At 41.0% G+C, this 14,404-nt stretch overlaps 1 protein-coding gene across 1 annotated transcript in view; it reads left to right on the forward strand.

Moving 5' to 3' along the window:
• The window catches only part of pard3aa (par-3 family cell polarity regulator alpha, a), a 444,866-nt gene that overhangs the window by 421,437 nt on the left and 9,025 nt on the right, over positions 1-14,404 (forward strand). Inside the window, exon 22 of the mRNA XM_084398765.1 lies at positions 7,767-7,890. Within this exon, the coding sequence (XP_084254891.1) occupies positions 7,767-7,890 (124 nt within the window). The remainder of the gene's footprint in view (positions 1-7,766; positions 7,891-14,404) is intronic.

Below are 14,404 nucleotides of genomic sequence, written 5' to 3' on the forward strand. Positions count from 1 at the left end.
AACTATGCAGAAACTTTTCAAGGGTTTCGAATACTAATTTATTACATTGCTTATTTTGTTCCTGTTAGCAACGCTATGAATCGGCTCCTAACCGCTCTGTTCAGATCCACTTGGCTCCTTGGAGTCTAAATGGACTGGCCACAACATGCTGACAGAGTTTATCGATAAAGTCTGTCTCCATCAAGATTCAAGGTTCTTATCCACGTGTTACCTTGGAGGACTGAAACCACTAAGATCCATCTGAATAATAATCATAATACAACAATAATATCCATTTGCATTAAGTGCAGCCTAAAGATGGAATATTGGTAGTAGAAGTAGTATCCAAATAATTAAAAGCAACACCACTATATTATTGTACCATTACTCATATTGAAATATAGTTGTCAACCATCTAATTACAATAACGACATTTTAAATTAATAGTGAGATGTGTCCTTCAAAAGCCAATCGAAATATGCAGTCGTTAGCTGTGTCCGTATCATTAGTCGTGTCCCACCCCATCTAAAGCAGTGAGTGAGATTAATGAACTGAAGTGGCATATTGAGACCTCAGTGAAGGCAGACTGAAGGGTCGTGGGGTCTTAGACATGTGCATCAGGCCCTGAATACATTGAACAGTCTTGGCAAAGTCTCGAAGTACCGACCAATCAATGATAACGGATTAACGGCCTTAACTTCAAATTTCATCTTTCTCTTTATGGACTCTGCAGCTGTCAATCAAACCTCTGCTCTAATGCTCACTTCCCAGAACTCAATAACAAGACGCAAACTTCCTTTTAGTTTTACCTAGAAGTCATAATGCTTTACCTTTTTTTCATTTGGTTGGGGTTTAGGTTCTCACTAACATGTTTTAAAAGACCTGTGCATTTCTTGTAGGGATGGATTCGTAATAATCACAGCAGTCAAATATTTCTGAAGACATCTTTTTGTAAAGTTAAACTGAATCAGATTAATAAAAAAAAATAAAAAAAAAATATTTCACATAGGGTCTAATGTTTATGGACCGGAGTCATTTTAGATTAATGTCTATAAAGGAGCTTGTTTTTGGTTTTACTGACCATAAATGTGTAAGATTGCCGAGCCCCACAGGAGAATGATGGATTGAATTTAATAATTGATAAAGGTCTGGTGTTGCTGTGGACAAATACCTCTGTTTACCGGAACATCTTCAGATTAAAGTGGCGCTTCTCCAATGTTTTGGCCGACTGTCAAGTTTTAGAGTGTTCCTCATGAGACATCATTGGGAATTGGGTAATACTAATGTTACATGTTTTGTTGGTTCATTGTTGGCAAGACCTGGTGGGTGTGGCCAACAGCCATTACAGGAAGTGATTGCATTCTAATTGACCTGGGCGCAATCTGCCATCTACACCAATGAGAGCGCTTTTGTAATCATCACTATCAATTACTGACATCTGTTCTGGTCTGGAGACCGAGGCTTTATAGCACTAGTTGGACTGCCAGTTTGGGCGAAGGGAATGCATTGTGTTCTAGTGGACTGAGTAGCAGGCATCTGTATTTTCCTATTGCTATGCATTATGCTTTTTTTTATGTGTCCCTCTTTTTGATGTTTCTCCTTCTGTCTGGCTTTCTTTCACATTTGTGTGGCACAATATTTTTGTTTCAGATGTTGAGCCTGTATACGTTTTTTTGTTTTGTGGTTCCCGTACTTTTCTAAGCAGTCAGACGTGATTTTCATGCCTGGTTTTCACGCCTTGCATTGCATGAGGGATTGAATCTAGAATGCCATTGAAACTTTAGGGTGGGCTCCTTTGACTTGTGAAAGCAAACACCTTCTGTAGCAATCATGCACAACACTCCAGGATTGTGTTTTTTCACGAAAATTAAAAAAATCTAGTTAATAAATGGAAAGTTTAAGTCTAATAAATGAATTCAGCAGCAGGTTAAGTGTTACTATGCAAAATAAGTGTTAAGACACAAAACCCATTAAAGTTTTACTCCCAGCAGTGGCCATTGTTTGCTTTGCCTGCGTGAATTGTGTTTGAATGTTAGCCAGACTAAAGAACGTTCTCACACTGAGAAACAGGTGCAAGATTTACACTCACCCTTAAACTGAAAGAAAGAAAAAAAAGCTGAGAAATAAAGATTGAGAGAGAATTTAAACTGTGAGAGCATGTCGGCGAGAACAGCAAAACCAAATGTGTTGTTTCTGTCAGGGTCGTTTTTGGACATCCTCGGTTGGTGCGAGCGTGTGTCTGTGTGCATTGTAAAAAATGAAAGATTTGTACTTCATCATCTCCTCTTCATTCCTCATTCAGCCCTCCATGTCTCCCCAGGGAAGGTGTGTGTGCAGGTGCTCACATACAAGAAGTAAACGGGGCTCCACCTCTGACTTCCCAATGGGGGTCCAGGCACACTCATCAGGACCCCCGCCGTGCACTTAAGGGCCCTTACGCCATACATACACGCATCCCCAGCCTCTCTAATTGGGCCAGCCCGCATCTTTGTCATGCTGTTTTTCTCTGAAAGGAGTACTGGAGGGCTACACTACAGAGAGAAACGGGAACAGGGAGACAGGAACAAAAGCACGCCTCTCATCCGCAGCAGGGCTGCTTGTTAGGGAGCGACGGCCCTCTGGGAGCAGGGCACTTGGCAGAGGACATAGGGTTGTCAGGGGCACAGCCGTACATCAGTCATGGGGAACGTGGGTGAAGTCAGAGACCCCTAAGCCTGCAGCATTATCGCCCCTTTGTCAAATCTGCACCTGTCACTCATTCAATGCGAGAACATGAACCGGTCAAACTTTGATTTACTGCCAGGCCTCATAGCGCAATGAAATGAAAGAAAGCATCAGATATAAAGGATAAGTGATCAAAAGGAAAAAGAAAGGAAGAGCTGGGGGAAGATAAAAGAGATAAATGAGACAAAGGAAAGCAGGCCATGATGAAGAAAGGGAAAACTCAAAAGAATGATTATGAGAAAGATTGAATTAGTGCGAGGAGAATAAAACAACTTCAAATTCAGTTGACCAAAGAAAGTTGCAGTCACATTAAAATTCAGACTCTATACATGACTGTTGTTGAGTCTGATCGGGCTCTGTTGTGTTCTATTGTAGACTGTCTGATGCTCATTGATTTCCTGTAAAGATAAGTGATAAAAAGTTAACTTTTGTTTTATCCCTGAAAATGACCAGCAGTATTTCTGATTTAATCTGTCCATGCCATCTGTACAGATCTATCAAGGGAGCCGATAGATATGACAGTCTTTGAAGGGAATTGAGTCCGCAGGGGTATAGAATTAATATGACTTAAGCTTTGAGTTGATGCAATATGACTGAGGGCAAAAGCAAACCCTTCTTTTCATCTCCCATATCTGCTATGAAGATTTGGAGGACATGGAAAGAAACCAGATAGTCTGACAGAATATCAAGCTGACAATAAGTCTGATAAAAAGAATTGGAATTGTACATCGGGTATCAAAATTCTCTCTCTCTGTGTGTGTGTGTGTATTGTTGAAACTATGTTGAAGGGGACATTGGGGACAGAACCAGAGATCCTTGATAAGAAAATCAGAGGTCAAGCAATCTTTTCAAACATGGTAACTGGTTTGTTGATGGTTTAGCCTCTACTAGGTCAAAACTAGATCTACTAACTGGTAGTCTATTTGATTAATCATATAAACATGTTAATGACACCAAGGTGGTCCTCAAGGTCAAAACCAGCTGGTAGTCCATCTGCCCATCTATAGCTTGGGCCACCTAATGAACAGCTAAAACATGTACAAAACAGGTCAAAACTAGGTCCTGATGGACAGAATAAAGAAAGCACAGCATGACCAACCCAAAGACAAGACAGTCACAGACAAAGAAACAAGCATTCATACGTCAGTGTCGCAGGTGCTTCTCGACAGGGTTCATAAGCGAAAAATGTCCTACATCAGACTTAAGATTGGATACATTCATTCCATTCCCATAGCATTCCACATTCTACTTCCAGACCAAATCGCTCTGCCAATCTACAAGCACTGAATCCATAAAGCACATGGTAATAACTTGGACCGCTTCACTTGATGTCTCCCAGTGGGGTTCTGCCGCTTTGGTTTCTTTTTTTCCCTCCTTTCGTTATGGTTTTAACTAGGCATTATCTCAGTGTTGTCACATCGAGTTTTCTCTGAGCAAGAACAGGTGAGGAGCCCTGTTTAGTCCGATGCCTCTCATGTCAGTGCTACCCATGCATCACACTCGATTCAGAGAGTTTAATCGGCAACAATAACCTTCTGTCTTCAGAGAAATTGCTTTCTGGGGCCGTAAAGTAAACATGCAAAAGGTGTTATTCAGCATATTGAGAAAGAGTCATGAGCGGGAAAGGGTGTGCGTAGAAAATGATAGAATACAACGAACAAGAAAAGGAGGGGGAAGGGTAGAGCAAACGGGGTGCGGACAATCGCAAACTGACCTTTCAGTCAGAGAACACACAGACAGATATTGAATGAGTCTCATTGTATTGGGGGAATGAAACTGCTGGCTTGTTAAATGGTGTGGCATATGGATATTTTATCTTTCTTTGCCTTTAATTGCTTTACTGTCAGACTGTTTTCCCCTTGAATCTCTCTTTAGGGAGGAGAGACTAAAATAAACATGAAGACGTCTCCAGCCCGGAGAGGCTCGACTGAACGCTATCTCTCAAACAACACAGGCCCGTCCTTTAAGCTGGCTTCAGGTTGCATACCGCCTGACCTTTAATCTGATGCATAAACAAGAGGCTGGGGAAAGCGATCCCTCATCATCCTCCCCTCATACTCCGCCGCCTCCTCACCCACCTCCATTGTTTGGCTTATGGGTGCATTTGTTCTAATTGTCGCTGCTTTATTGACGCAAATTGCTGCAGGTCTTTGTGAGGTCTTGTTTAGCCGGGCCCTGTGGCTGACAATGATGCATGCCCGGAGGTATTTATAACCCACACGACACCTGATGTCAAGCGCGTGCTGAGTCTAATCATGTGCAGTGATGTTGGAGTATTCATGGACTCCAGCGAACAGATAGAAAGATTTGTCTTCTTTTCTAAAGGAAGATTGAATAGGGGAGAGTAAATGAGATGGGTGGTCGCCAGCACTTAACGCACATGGGCACTCTTTTACGATTCCAACTGCTAATTCCTCAGTGCCACTGTTGGGGGGGATTTCATACCAGATTGTCCAAAGAGACCAATTGTAATTGAAATGCTACTTATATGGTCCATTCAAATGGAAGTTGTCCTGTTGATCTGGTAGAGGCACATATTTTGAACCTCATTTCATGAGTAGATCTTTGTCTGTCATTCTTGCAATTTCCTGGTGTCCCTATGACACTGATAGTGGTCTTGTCCACATCTGTGGCTGTAAAAGTTCACTTTTCATTTTCATGACAATGGAAGGTCATTGGATGTTGGATGAAGGTCAGTCATTTGGTTTGTTTACTAGTTTGAGCTCAAGCCTCAGCTGGTTACCAGACTCAGTGACTCAGCTTATGGTCACTTTAACCTTCACAGGGTCTTCCTTAGGCTTTTACGACCAAATCTCTGCTGTTTGTTTTGGAGTCAAGAGGATTCAGAGGAAGGCTGTTCCTAGACAGGGAGATTAAGCTAATGGCACCTTCCCTGTCCATATCCTAATGGATGAAGAGGGCAATACATACAACAAAGACCTTAATAGGAGTGTGGAGTGATGGTTTAGTGTCAAGACTGTCCCCTGAAAATCATTACATTTTAATCTAATCATATGGCTAACTCTTTGATGTTGGCCATCACTGTTACATGACACTGCAGATAGTTTGCAACATAATTAGATTTCCTTATGAAAAATAGTGTCATGAATAAGACCAGAGCATGTTCATTTGCAGATGTCTATTCTCTTGTTCTCTCTGTCAAAGCTTTGTTTGCCAGTTTCCTATGTTCTGCTCAAAGCTTGTTAGCGGTCCTCTTGCCGCAAGCATAGACACTAGGCACATTGCCACCCGATGCTAATGTGTAATCACACGTTTACAGGAGCTAATGGCCAAATTAATTTCCCCTCACAGATGTGCAGTAATGGCCGAGTGATTTGTTTATTTTTCTCCGGCTTTGACTGCTTTGTGAAAAAGATGCAGCTGAGAGTGGTCATCAAAAGTCTATAGATGTCTATGATTCTTGCAGTGTAATCTGTTCACACACACACTGTAATATTACTTGAAACATACTACACAGCAAAGATTTCATGTCTCGCATACAGTTACCTCCAACTTCATCATCCTTAGCTTCGTTCATCCCCGAAGCCGCTTGACGTTTCTTTGAGAACAGCCTTTTTTCAAGTTTCTACTTTTGCTAAAATGTCAGCAAATGTCAGTGGATGATGATGATACACTTTGCACATTTTATGATAACTTATCAAATGGCATATTTAAAATTCAGCCTTACATTTGGCCCAAAACTCTCATATTGATAGTATCTCACTTTTAAAAATGGATTTAAAATCCTTTCCTGTGCCTGTTTTAGCTGATTATTATACTTGGTAATGGTGAGAACACTATTTTAAATGGACACATATAGGATTTGCTCCTTGAAACGGCCAGTAGATTACCTGCCTGTATTTGCGAAACCAAATGCACACGGCATACGGCTCAATGATTCGCTTAATTTAAAACACTTCTTTTTCACCGCCTTGCAAATGCATTTGATGGCCCTCTAGCTCTTCCTCCATCACATATGAATATTGGAATGGGGCGTTAAATGAAGTAAAGCTAATACAATTGATTCTAATGGCTGCATGGAACAACAGGACAAGGATGTTCAGTCATCACCACTCATACGATTCTCATTCGGCTCCATTTGGTTTTTATGGAAGGCCATTTAGCGGTAGTTTTAATGAAGGTTGATTGGCAATGTGTCGGAGTGGCCATTTCAGTCAGTGGGCTGTTCCTGCTTGTGATCTACAATTATGAGTACATTTAGGCCAGACATCTCATCTTAAGTAAGCTATCAGCGTCAGGAGAGGCTTAGCCACCTGTATCAGCACCTCACAGAGATGACATCTTGGTAAATCTGTATCCTGTCCTTTTATTTATTGGTGCTCCATATTGTTGCAAGCTTAATGTTTTACCTCTTTGTGCTTTCATTGAGTGCCCCAACTCCCCCTTTTTGAGAATCTCCTTCCTTAGTTCTCCTTTGCTCTCTTGCTCTCTCTGTATAAATGAGCCGTATTTTCAGACAGGATGTTGTATCATAATGAGGGGTTTGTCACCAGCAGCCCGTGTGGTGGAGTAGATAAAAAGCGGGGCTTGATTAGGGGGACAAGGCATATTGATTCCCATTGACGGTCACTTTCCCCAGCTCTTAATGAAAGGAATGCAAATGAGTCTCTCCGAGTTCTCGAAGGGGGAGCGGGGCTGAGATGTGGGCCTTTGACTCCCTGTCGTAAGAGGGACATGTATCATTGGCCATGGTTCACTGGGGAGTCCTTCACGGAAACGTTTGGTCCGTTTCATGTTCTCATGATGCTGGCAAGCACAAGCCAAATGTGGAAAAAGTAATGGACTGTGTCCGTACGTGTAATTTAGTAAAATGGATAGGGGCACATGGGCTCAAATGGTGCTTATGCTATTGATTTAGGAAACAAGCTGTATTCTTATAAGGAAACATGCTGTACTGTACCGTCTTGTATGTTTTATTCAAGCTGATATCATCTGCAGTGTACCATCTGGTCATTGTTCTTCTCAGGTTGATGTCTGGACCACTGGTGATGTCATAAATGAGGATATATGATCTTTTTTTTTTCTTCTTCTCTCCTCTATAGCAACAGACTGGCGCCTAGCAACCATGACCGGATACATCGGCTACGGCAAGAGTTCCAGCAGGCCAAGCATGAGGAGGAACCTGATGACCGCCGTCGATCCTACAGCTTTCAACAGCAACAGAGGGTGAGTGCAAAAGCCTGGTGTTTGGTGTTCAGGGCAATGGGCAACATGTATTATAATGAGATATTGTCAGGGATCACGTGAGTTGTGTTTGTTCTGAGGTAGTTTGATTAATTTAGCGTTTTTGAGGGGGGGGGAAGAGCATTTGTTGTCAGCTTGCATTTTATCTTCTTTCAAAAATGCATCTCACAGTTTATTTGCCCCCAACCTTGCTTATATTTGTAAGGTCTGCACAGAGGTGAATGTGTTTTAACATTTTGTCCTTGAAAGTCAGTGTTTCATTTTATTGTCAGAGGTTAGAGGCTAGCCATTATTTTATCTTTATCAGCAAGTTAAAATAATATACACTGCTCAAGAGGCTGGGAATGGAATTGCAAAGGGTCAAAGGTCAAATAGCTGTGTATCTTTGCTCTGTAATGGCCCTAGCCAGACATGGCGGTCTGTCTTGTGACTTCCTGTTAAAGGCACGGAGGGGATTTTAAAAGATGACAGGCTAATTACCCCAAGGAATGGAACCATTTCCTAAATTAGAGGTCAGCTCTCTGACCCCGTCCGCTCCGACACATATTTGGCCTCCATTTTCCTTCCAGGTCTTGAATAGCTCTACAGAGATTAGAATGTGTTAAACTCAATTAATGCATTAATGTTCTGTTTCACTCAGATCAGAGCAGAAGCAAAAAATAAATAAATAAAATTCAGCATCTCAGACACTTACCTTAAAGATGAATGATGGATGCATAATGAAAATGCACTTGCTCAAAGGTGAAGTGTGTAATTTATTTGGCACTAGTGGCACCATATGGAAGAGTAGAAAATCTAGAATTTTACATTTTCTGAAATGTGAGTGGTGCTTGTCCTTGGAAATTTCGCTGACACACTACTGGGGTCTTGTGGGTTGTTGCCAAGGTATTGCTATGTAGTTGCTAGGGCATTCTGGATGGTTGCTGGAATGTTGCTAGGTGGTTGCCGGAATGTTGCTAGGTGGTTGCCAGGGTGTTATACTGTAGGTGATTTCTAGGTTGTACTGGGGGTTTGCTAGTTCTGTGTGGTTATAAGGTGGCTGTTTTACTGGCCCAAGTCTAAAGTGCCTACATCTTAGGCTAGACTAAACTGGTCTGTAGAAAGGGGTTGGGTAAGAGATCTCTCTTACACCAAAAGAGTAAGTGTATGGGTTTTTCTCACTGCAAATGAAAGATGTTTAATGAATAAATCTACTTAATGACAGTTATGTCAAAAGGACATAACTTATGTCCCAGTTATGACTGTAGTGTTCCACTTCAGGAATGCATATGGTCTCCTAAGCAGGCTCTTATACTTGCACTAGGTTGTATTTGACAGCCTTAGTTTGTCTGTTTGCAGTATTGATGAATGAAAACCTCTCTTGGTACTTAATGGTGTCACAGTGTCTGGGGATTCTAGTACAGGAAGTAAAAGCACTGTTGTTTGCATAGCACCGAACTAGAGGAGTCAAGCTGGAAGGCGCCAAATTGCTTGTGATAGTTTACATTGTTTAAAGACTAGAGACATTTTACAGAAATATAATATGCTCCCTCCCTCGTGTCTCAAGTCTACTGTATTAACAGCTGACGGGTCGGCCTCTCAGTTTGAACAGGACTAGTTTCAAATAACAAAATATTCTAGGTGGGACCCAGGGAATGGTATAATAAGAAGGGCGAATTTCCTGAAGTCTGCGGTTTAGACTTTTTTCTACATGCGGTTGGCACCGTTGCAGTACCCAGGTTGTGTGAAGGATATGTTGGTAGTTTTTTGTATGGGAAAAGTCTCTCCAGCTCTAAAAAGGTGGGGGAAATTTCTCCGACTGAGGTTCAGTACTGTATGTCACGCTGGTCTACAGGCTGCTATGCTATTGACGCAAACAATACTTAAAGCACTAATCTTGTGTCAAACAATAGCTGAGAGGTGTGTTAAGGATGTAACCAAGTATTCAAGATTAAATGTAAAGGTGAGTCCCCTTCAATGTTTATCGTGGTTACGGTTCTGCTAAAAACAGTGTAATGCTAAGTTTACACATCACAAGGAATCAGGTGGTCCAGGTGTTTCATCCCTGGATTGCATTAGACTCAAACACACTCCATCAAAGTGAATACAAACAGGTTTGACGTTGATTTAAGGTCTGAGAGGGCCCATGAGCACTGTGGTCCTGTTGACTTGTAGAAATATACAGCCGTCAGTCGTAGCGGCAGGTCGAGAGAATAATGGTTAAGCAGTGTAAGAGAGCGCAAGGGAGGCGTTTGTAGCCATAACAGTCTTGTTGATCCTACTGCCATAAGCTTGATATAATGACGTTATAAAACTGTCAAAACAAAGTCACATGTTCCTCTGAGAGCATCCAGAAATTATTTTTGGTGCACTGATGTAACAGTGAAAACTTGTTCAACATAAGATGAGTAATGAGACATTTTTATTAAAGGACCATTGAATTACCATAGTGTTTTGGACATGTACCTGTATTACCATGGCTTTTTTCCCCCCTTTGGGATACCATGGGATTTTTGACATGGGCTCTGGAATTTTAAATATATACTTACTTATTGTTTGTGTAGTAGATAATACACAGTATAACACACGCACAGCCATGCCTTCCTAAATACAAAATATTTAAATACTGTTGTTTTAAGATAGCATGCTTTGGAAAAATGGTAGTGCTGTTTGTTTGTTTGATTTCTTTTACAAGTACCACTGTACTACCATGGTATTCTGAATTATTATTTGAAGTACCTTAGAGTGCGTTCTAAATACCATGATATATATGATTATCATCATTGAGTATCATCATGGTATATATAATTTCAATCATCATCATACCACGGTGTCCCCACTGTATTTTCAGGAAGATTTATTATTTTCATTTGAAAAGCACTCAACTAATTAACATTTACTTGTGACCACCTAGTTACAAAGTCTCTCGGTTGTTATTTATAGCTTTGATTATAAATACTGTGCAATACACCATTCAGAAATGTCCCTCAAGTGCAACATAAAATCAAAGTGCCATGAAACAATGATTGATTGCCTTTTAAATATGTAGCTATGTGGCAAAACTCCTAACTTCACATCAAACGCCTCTCATTTCTTTATGAAGAAAAATGGGTAAGTACACCCCAGATAATCCTTCAAACCCAGCGTGAGTTCTGACGGCATGAGACGCACATTAGGACAGTGATTAAGGTGTGTTCTCTGTGTTCACAATCCCCTGAGGACTGAAAGAAACCCGTCATCAGGTTTTTACGTGCGCCGACGAGCTGCCATCCCAGATCGCTGATAATCGCCCCATGGCCAGAACCTGTCACAGGCCTCCACCGGTAAATAGACAATTAGACGTGTCTTGTTATGCCTCCCTTGTATATCACGCCCAGCGTTTTTCGCTATGACTTTGAAAGGGGCTTTTCCAGATGTTTGTCATAAAGAGCATGTTCTTTCCAGAGGCTTGCCGGCCTGTCTCAGCCAATAAACATCAATCTTTTGTTAAGACGATCGGAGGCCACACAAGGGACGGAAGTATTATGCCGGTGCCCTAGATCACACACATGCACAAATTAGGCCCGTGTTTATGTCCTTTTCTCCTCTTTTACAAGGACCTCAGTGCTGGCAAGCATTTGGGCAGTCTTCGTGACTCGAAAGAATGCCATTGATTTCAGGATTCAGAGGAACCAGCATGTCTTCTTTGATTATAAACCACACAGGAAACAGCGTGGAATCAGAAAACTCATGTCCTTGTGCAGTCGACCCACTGCGGCCAATGTTTAGATGAGGTTATCTCGCAACTCTAAATCAGCACCGCAGGAACATACTGTAAGCTCAATGAACATTTGCTGCATGTAGGCGAAAAGAAGTGTACAACATGATAATGAGCCTACAGTGGCTAGATAACTCCACTCCAGGTTAGAGATTAGTGTCCCCCCTGTGAAATATACGTGGATTGCCTTCCTACTCTTTTATATCCCTCCACGTTCAGTAGATTTAGAGTTAGATGATAAAATCGAGATTACCTACAGGGGATGTGGGGACTATATCTGCTCTGAACTGAACTCAGATCGCAGTGCAGTGCACATTCAACCCTTCACCCTCATGTTTAGGGTCTGAGAGACACAAAGGGCCATTTTATGAGATTCAGGCTGATACTTCATGACTTTTTCTAAACTGGTGGTGAACAAAATGTCAACTTAACATATTTCAAACATCCTCCTTAAAAATCCAGACAGGTTTGTTAGGGTGTTGCTATGAAGTTACTAGCATTTTCTGAGAGTTTTCTAAGGTGCTGCTAGGTGGTTATTAATGTGTTCTTGAGTTTTTGATGTTACTATGCAGTTTATGTGGTCTTCTGGGGAGTGTTTAAGGTGTTGCTAGGTTATTATGGTGTTTTAGTGAATTGCTATGCAGTTGCTAATATCTTCTGAGAGGTTTTTAAGGTGGTTATTAAGATGTTCTTGGGTTTTTAATATGTTACTATGCAGGTTATGTGGTTTTGTTGCTTTTTTAGAGTGTGCTGGGTGTTTTAGTGTGTTTTTATGCAGTTGCCAGAATCTCCTGAGAGGTTTCTAAGGTGTTGCTAGGTGGTTATTAAGGTATCCTTGGGTTTTTAATATGTCACTATGCAGTTTATGTAATCTCCTGTGACGTTTCTAAGGTGTTGCCAGGTAGTTATTAGGATGTTCTGGGTGTTTTAGTGTGTTATGCAGTTGCTAATGTCTTCTGGGATGTTTCTAAGGTGTTGCTAGGTGGTTATTAAGGTATCCTTGGGTTTTTAATATGTCACTATGCAGTTTATGTAATCTCCTGTGACGTTTCTAAGGTGTTGCCAGGTAGTTATTAGGATTTTTTGGGTGTTTTAGTGTGTTGCTATGCAGTTGCTAATGTCTTCTGGGATGTTTCTAAGGTGTTGTTAGGTGGTTTTATTTAGGAGGTATTTGGTCTTCTGGGAAGTTTCTAAGGTGTTGCAAGGTAGTTATTATGGTGTTCTGGGTGTTTTAGTGTGTTGCAGTTTCTAGCATCTTCTGAAAAGGTTTCTAAGGTGTTGCTAGGTGGTTTTTAGGGCGTTTTAGTGTGTTGCAATGCAGTTTTGGGGATCCTCTGAGAGGTTTCTATGGTGTTGCTAGGTTATTATTAGGGTGTTCCTGGTGTTTTTGCTATGTAGTTGCTTGGGTCCTTTGAAATGCTTCTGAGATGCTGCTTGGTGGTTATCGGAGTGTTTTAGTGTGTTGTCACCAGGGTGTTCTGGGAGGTTTCTAAAATGTTGCTAGGTATTCTCCGAGTTACCTAAGTGTCACCATGCCAGGGTGGTTTGGATCGTTGCTAAGGTTGTGCATTTGTATTGTTTTCAGTGCATTGTTAGCGTGTCCTTTTGTCAAGATGCTATGCTGTTAAGGTGTTCTGAGTGGCTGCTAGAGCGTTCTGGCTCTAAACTATATAGATAAACCTTCCCTAGTGTACAAGCACTCGAGCAGAAAAGTGAGTTTCTAAGGGATGAGAGGAATGATGAGTCTGTCTATGGCTATTGTCACTTTCACATTCTCTATTTTCCTGTCCTTTATTCTAACGTGAGACACACACCTCAGTGTTGTCATAACTTGCTAATAATGATACAGTTTTGCAGAATGACATACTCATTTTCCATGCCTTCACTTTTTCCCCGACTTCTGCTTTCTATCCTTTCTTTATCTCTGTTTTCTCGCACTCACCCAGTCAAGTGCATCAGTTCCCAAATTAAATCCATATGTCGGAGCGGGTTTCTGGAAGTGGTTGAGTGTATAGCGCAGTAAACATTGTTGCACATGGAGCATGTGTGTACTCTGACCCCCCCCCTTGCACCGCGAGCCGAACCAGTCTTTGATATTAAAGGCTACGGGTCACGCCTCGCTGTAATCGTAACGATTATACGTGATTTGGAAGTCTGGGTCCGGCAAGCTACCTCGACTCTCCATCCAGCTGTATCATGCTTTCTTGCTCAGAACTGCTGTGGACAATTTTTTATAATTACGTCTTGTCATCGGGCCACTCTATCAGGCCACTTTTTGTGTTTGTTCAGGTGGGTTTCGTATTGTTGTCTGCTCTGTGTCCGAAAAGAGTAAAAAAAAAAAAAAGTGATACATTTTGTGTGATTAATGAGAGAGATCTGGAGATGTCATGCTTTCATTAGCATTGAACTGATGAACTTTTAAAAATCAGGTTCTACATGCAGTGAAATGCTGTTTTTCTGAACTGCCATTAAATTAGTACTGTGGAAGTTCATTGCGTTTTGCTACTGGTATTTTATCATTTAATTTTTAGCTAACATTCTGGAATGTAAGTTTCATTGAACGTGAGATTATTCATTTTTATTTAAAAGTAAGATTAATTGAAAGTGTTCATGAATTGGTGAAAAATGGCATCATAAAGGTTAATATGCCACTGAAAACAAATTATAGATGGACAACATTATTAGCACTTTTAATGCAATTTAATTTCTTATACTGGTTGTTACAATAAAAAAATAAAAATAAAAAATAATAGTAGTAAT

Source organism: Rutilus rutilus (assembly GCF_951802725.1).
Source record: "Rutilus rutilus genome assembly, chromosome: 24".
Lineage (NCBI taxonomy): Eukaryota > Metazoa > Chordata > Actinopteri > Cypriniformes > Leuciscidae > Rutilus > Rutilus rutilus.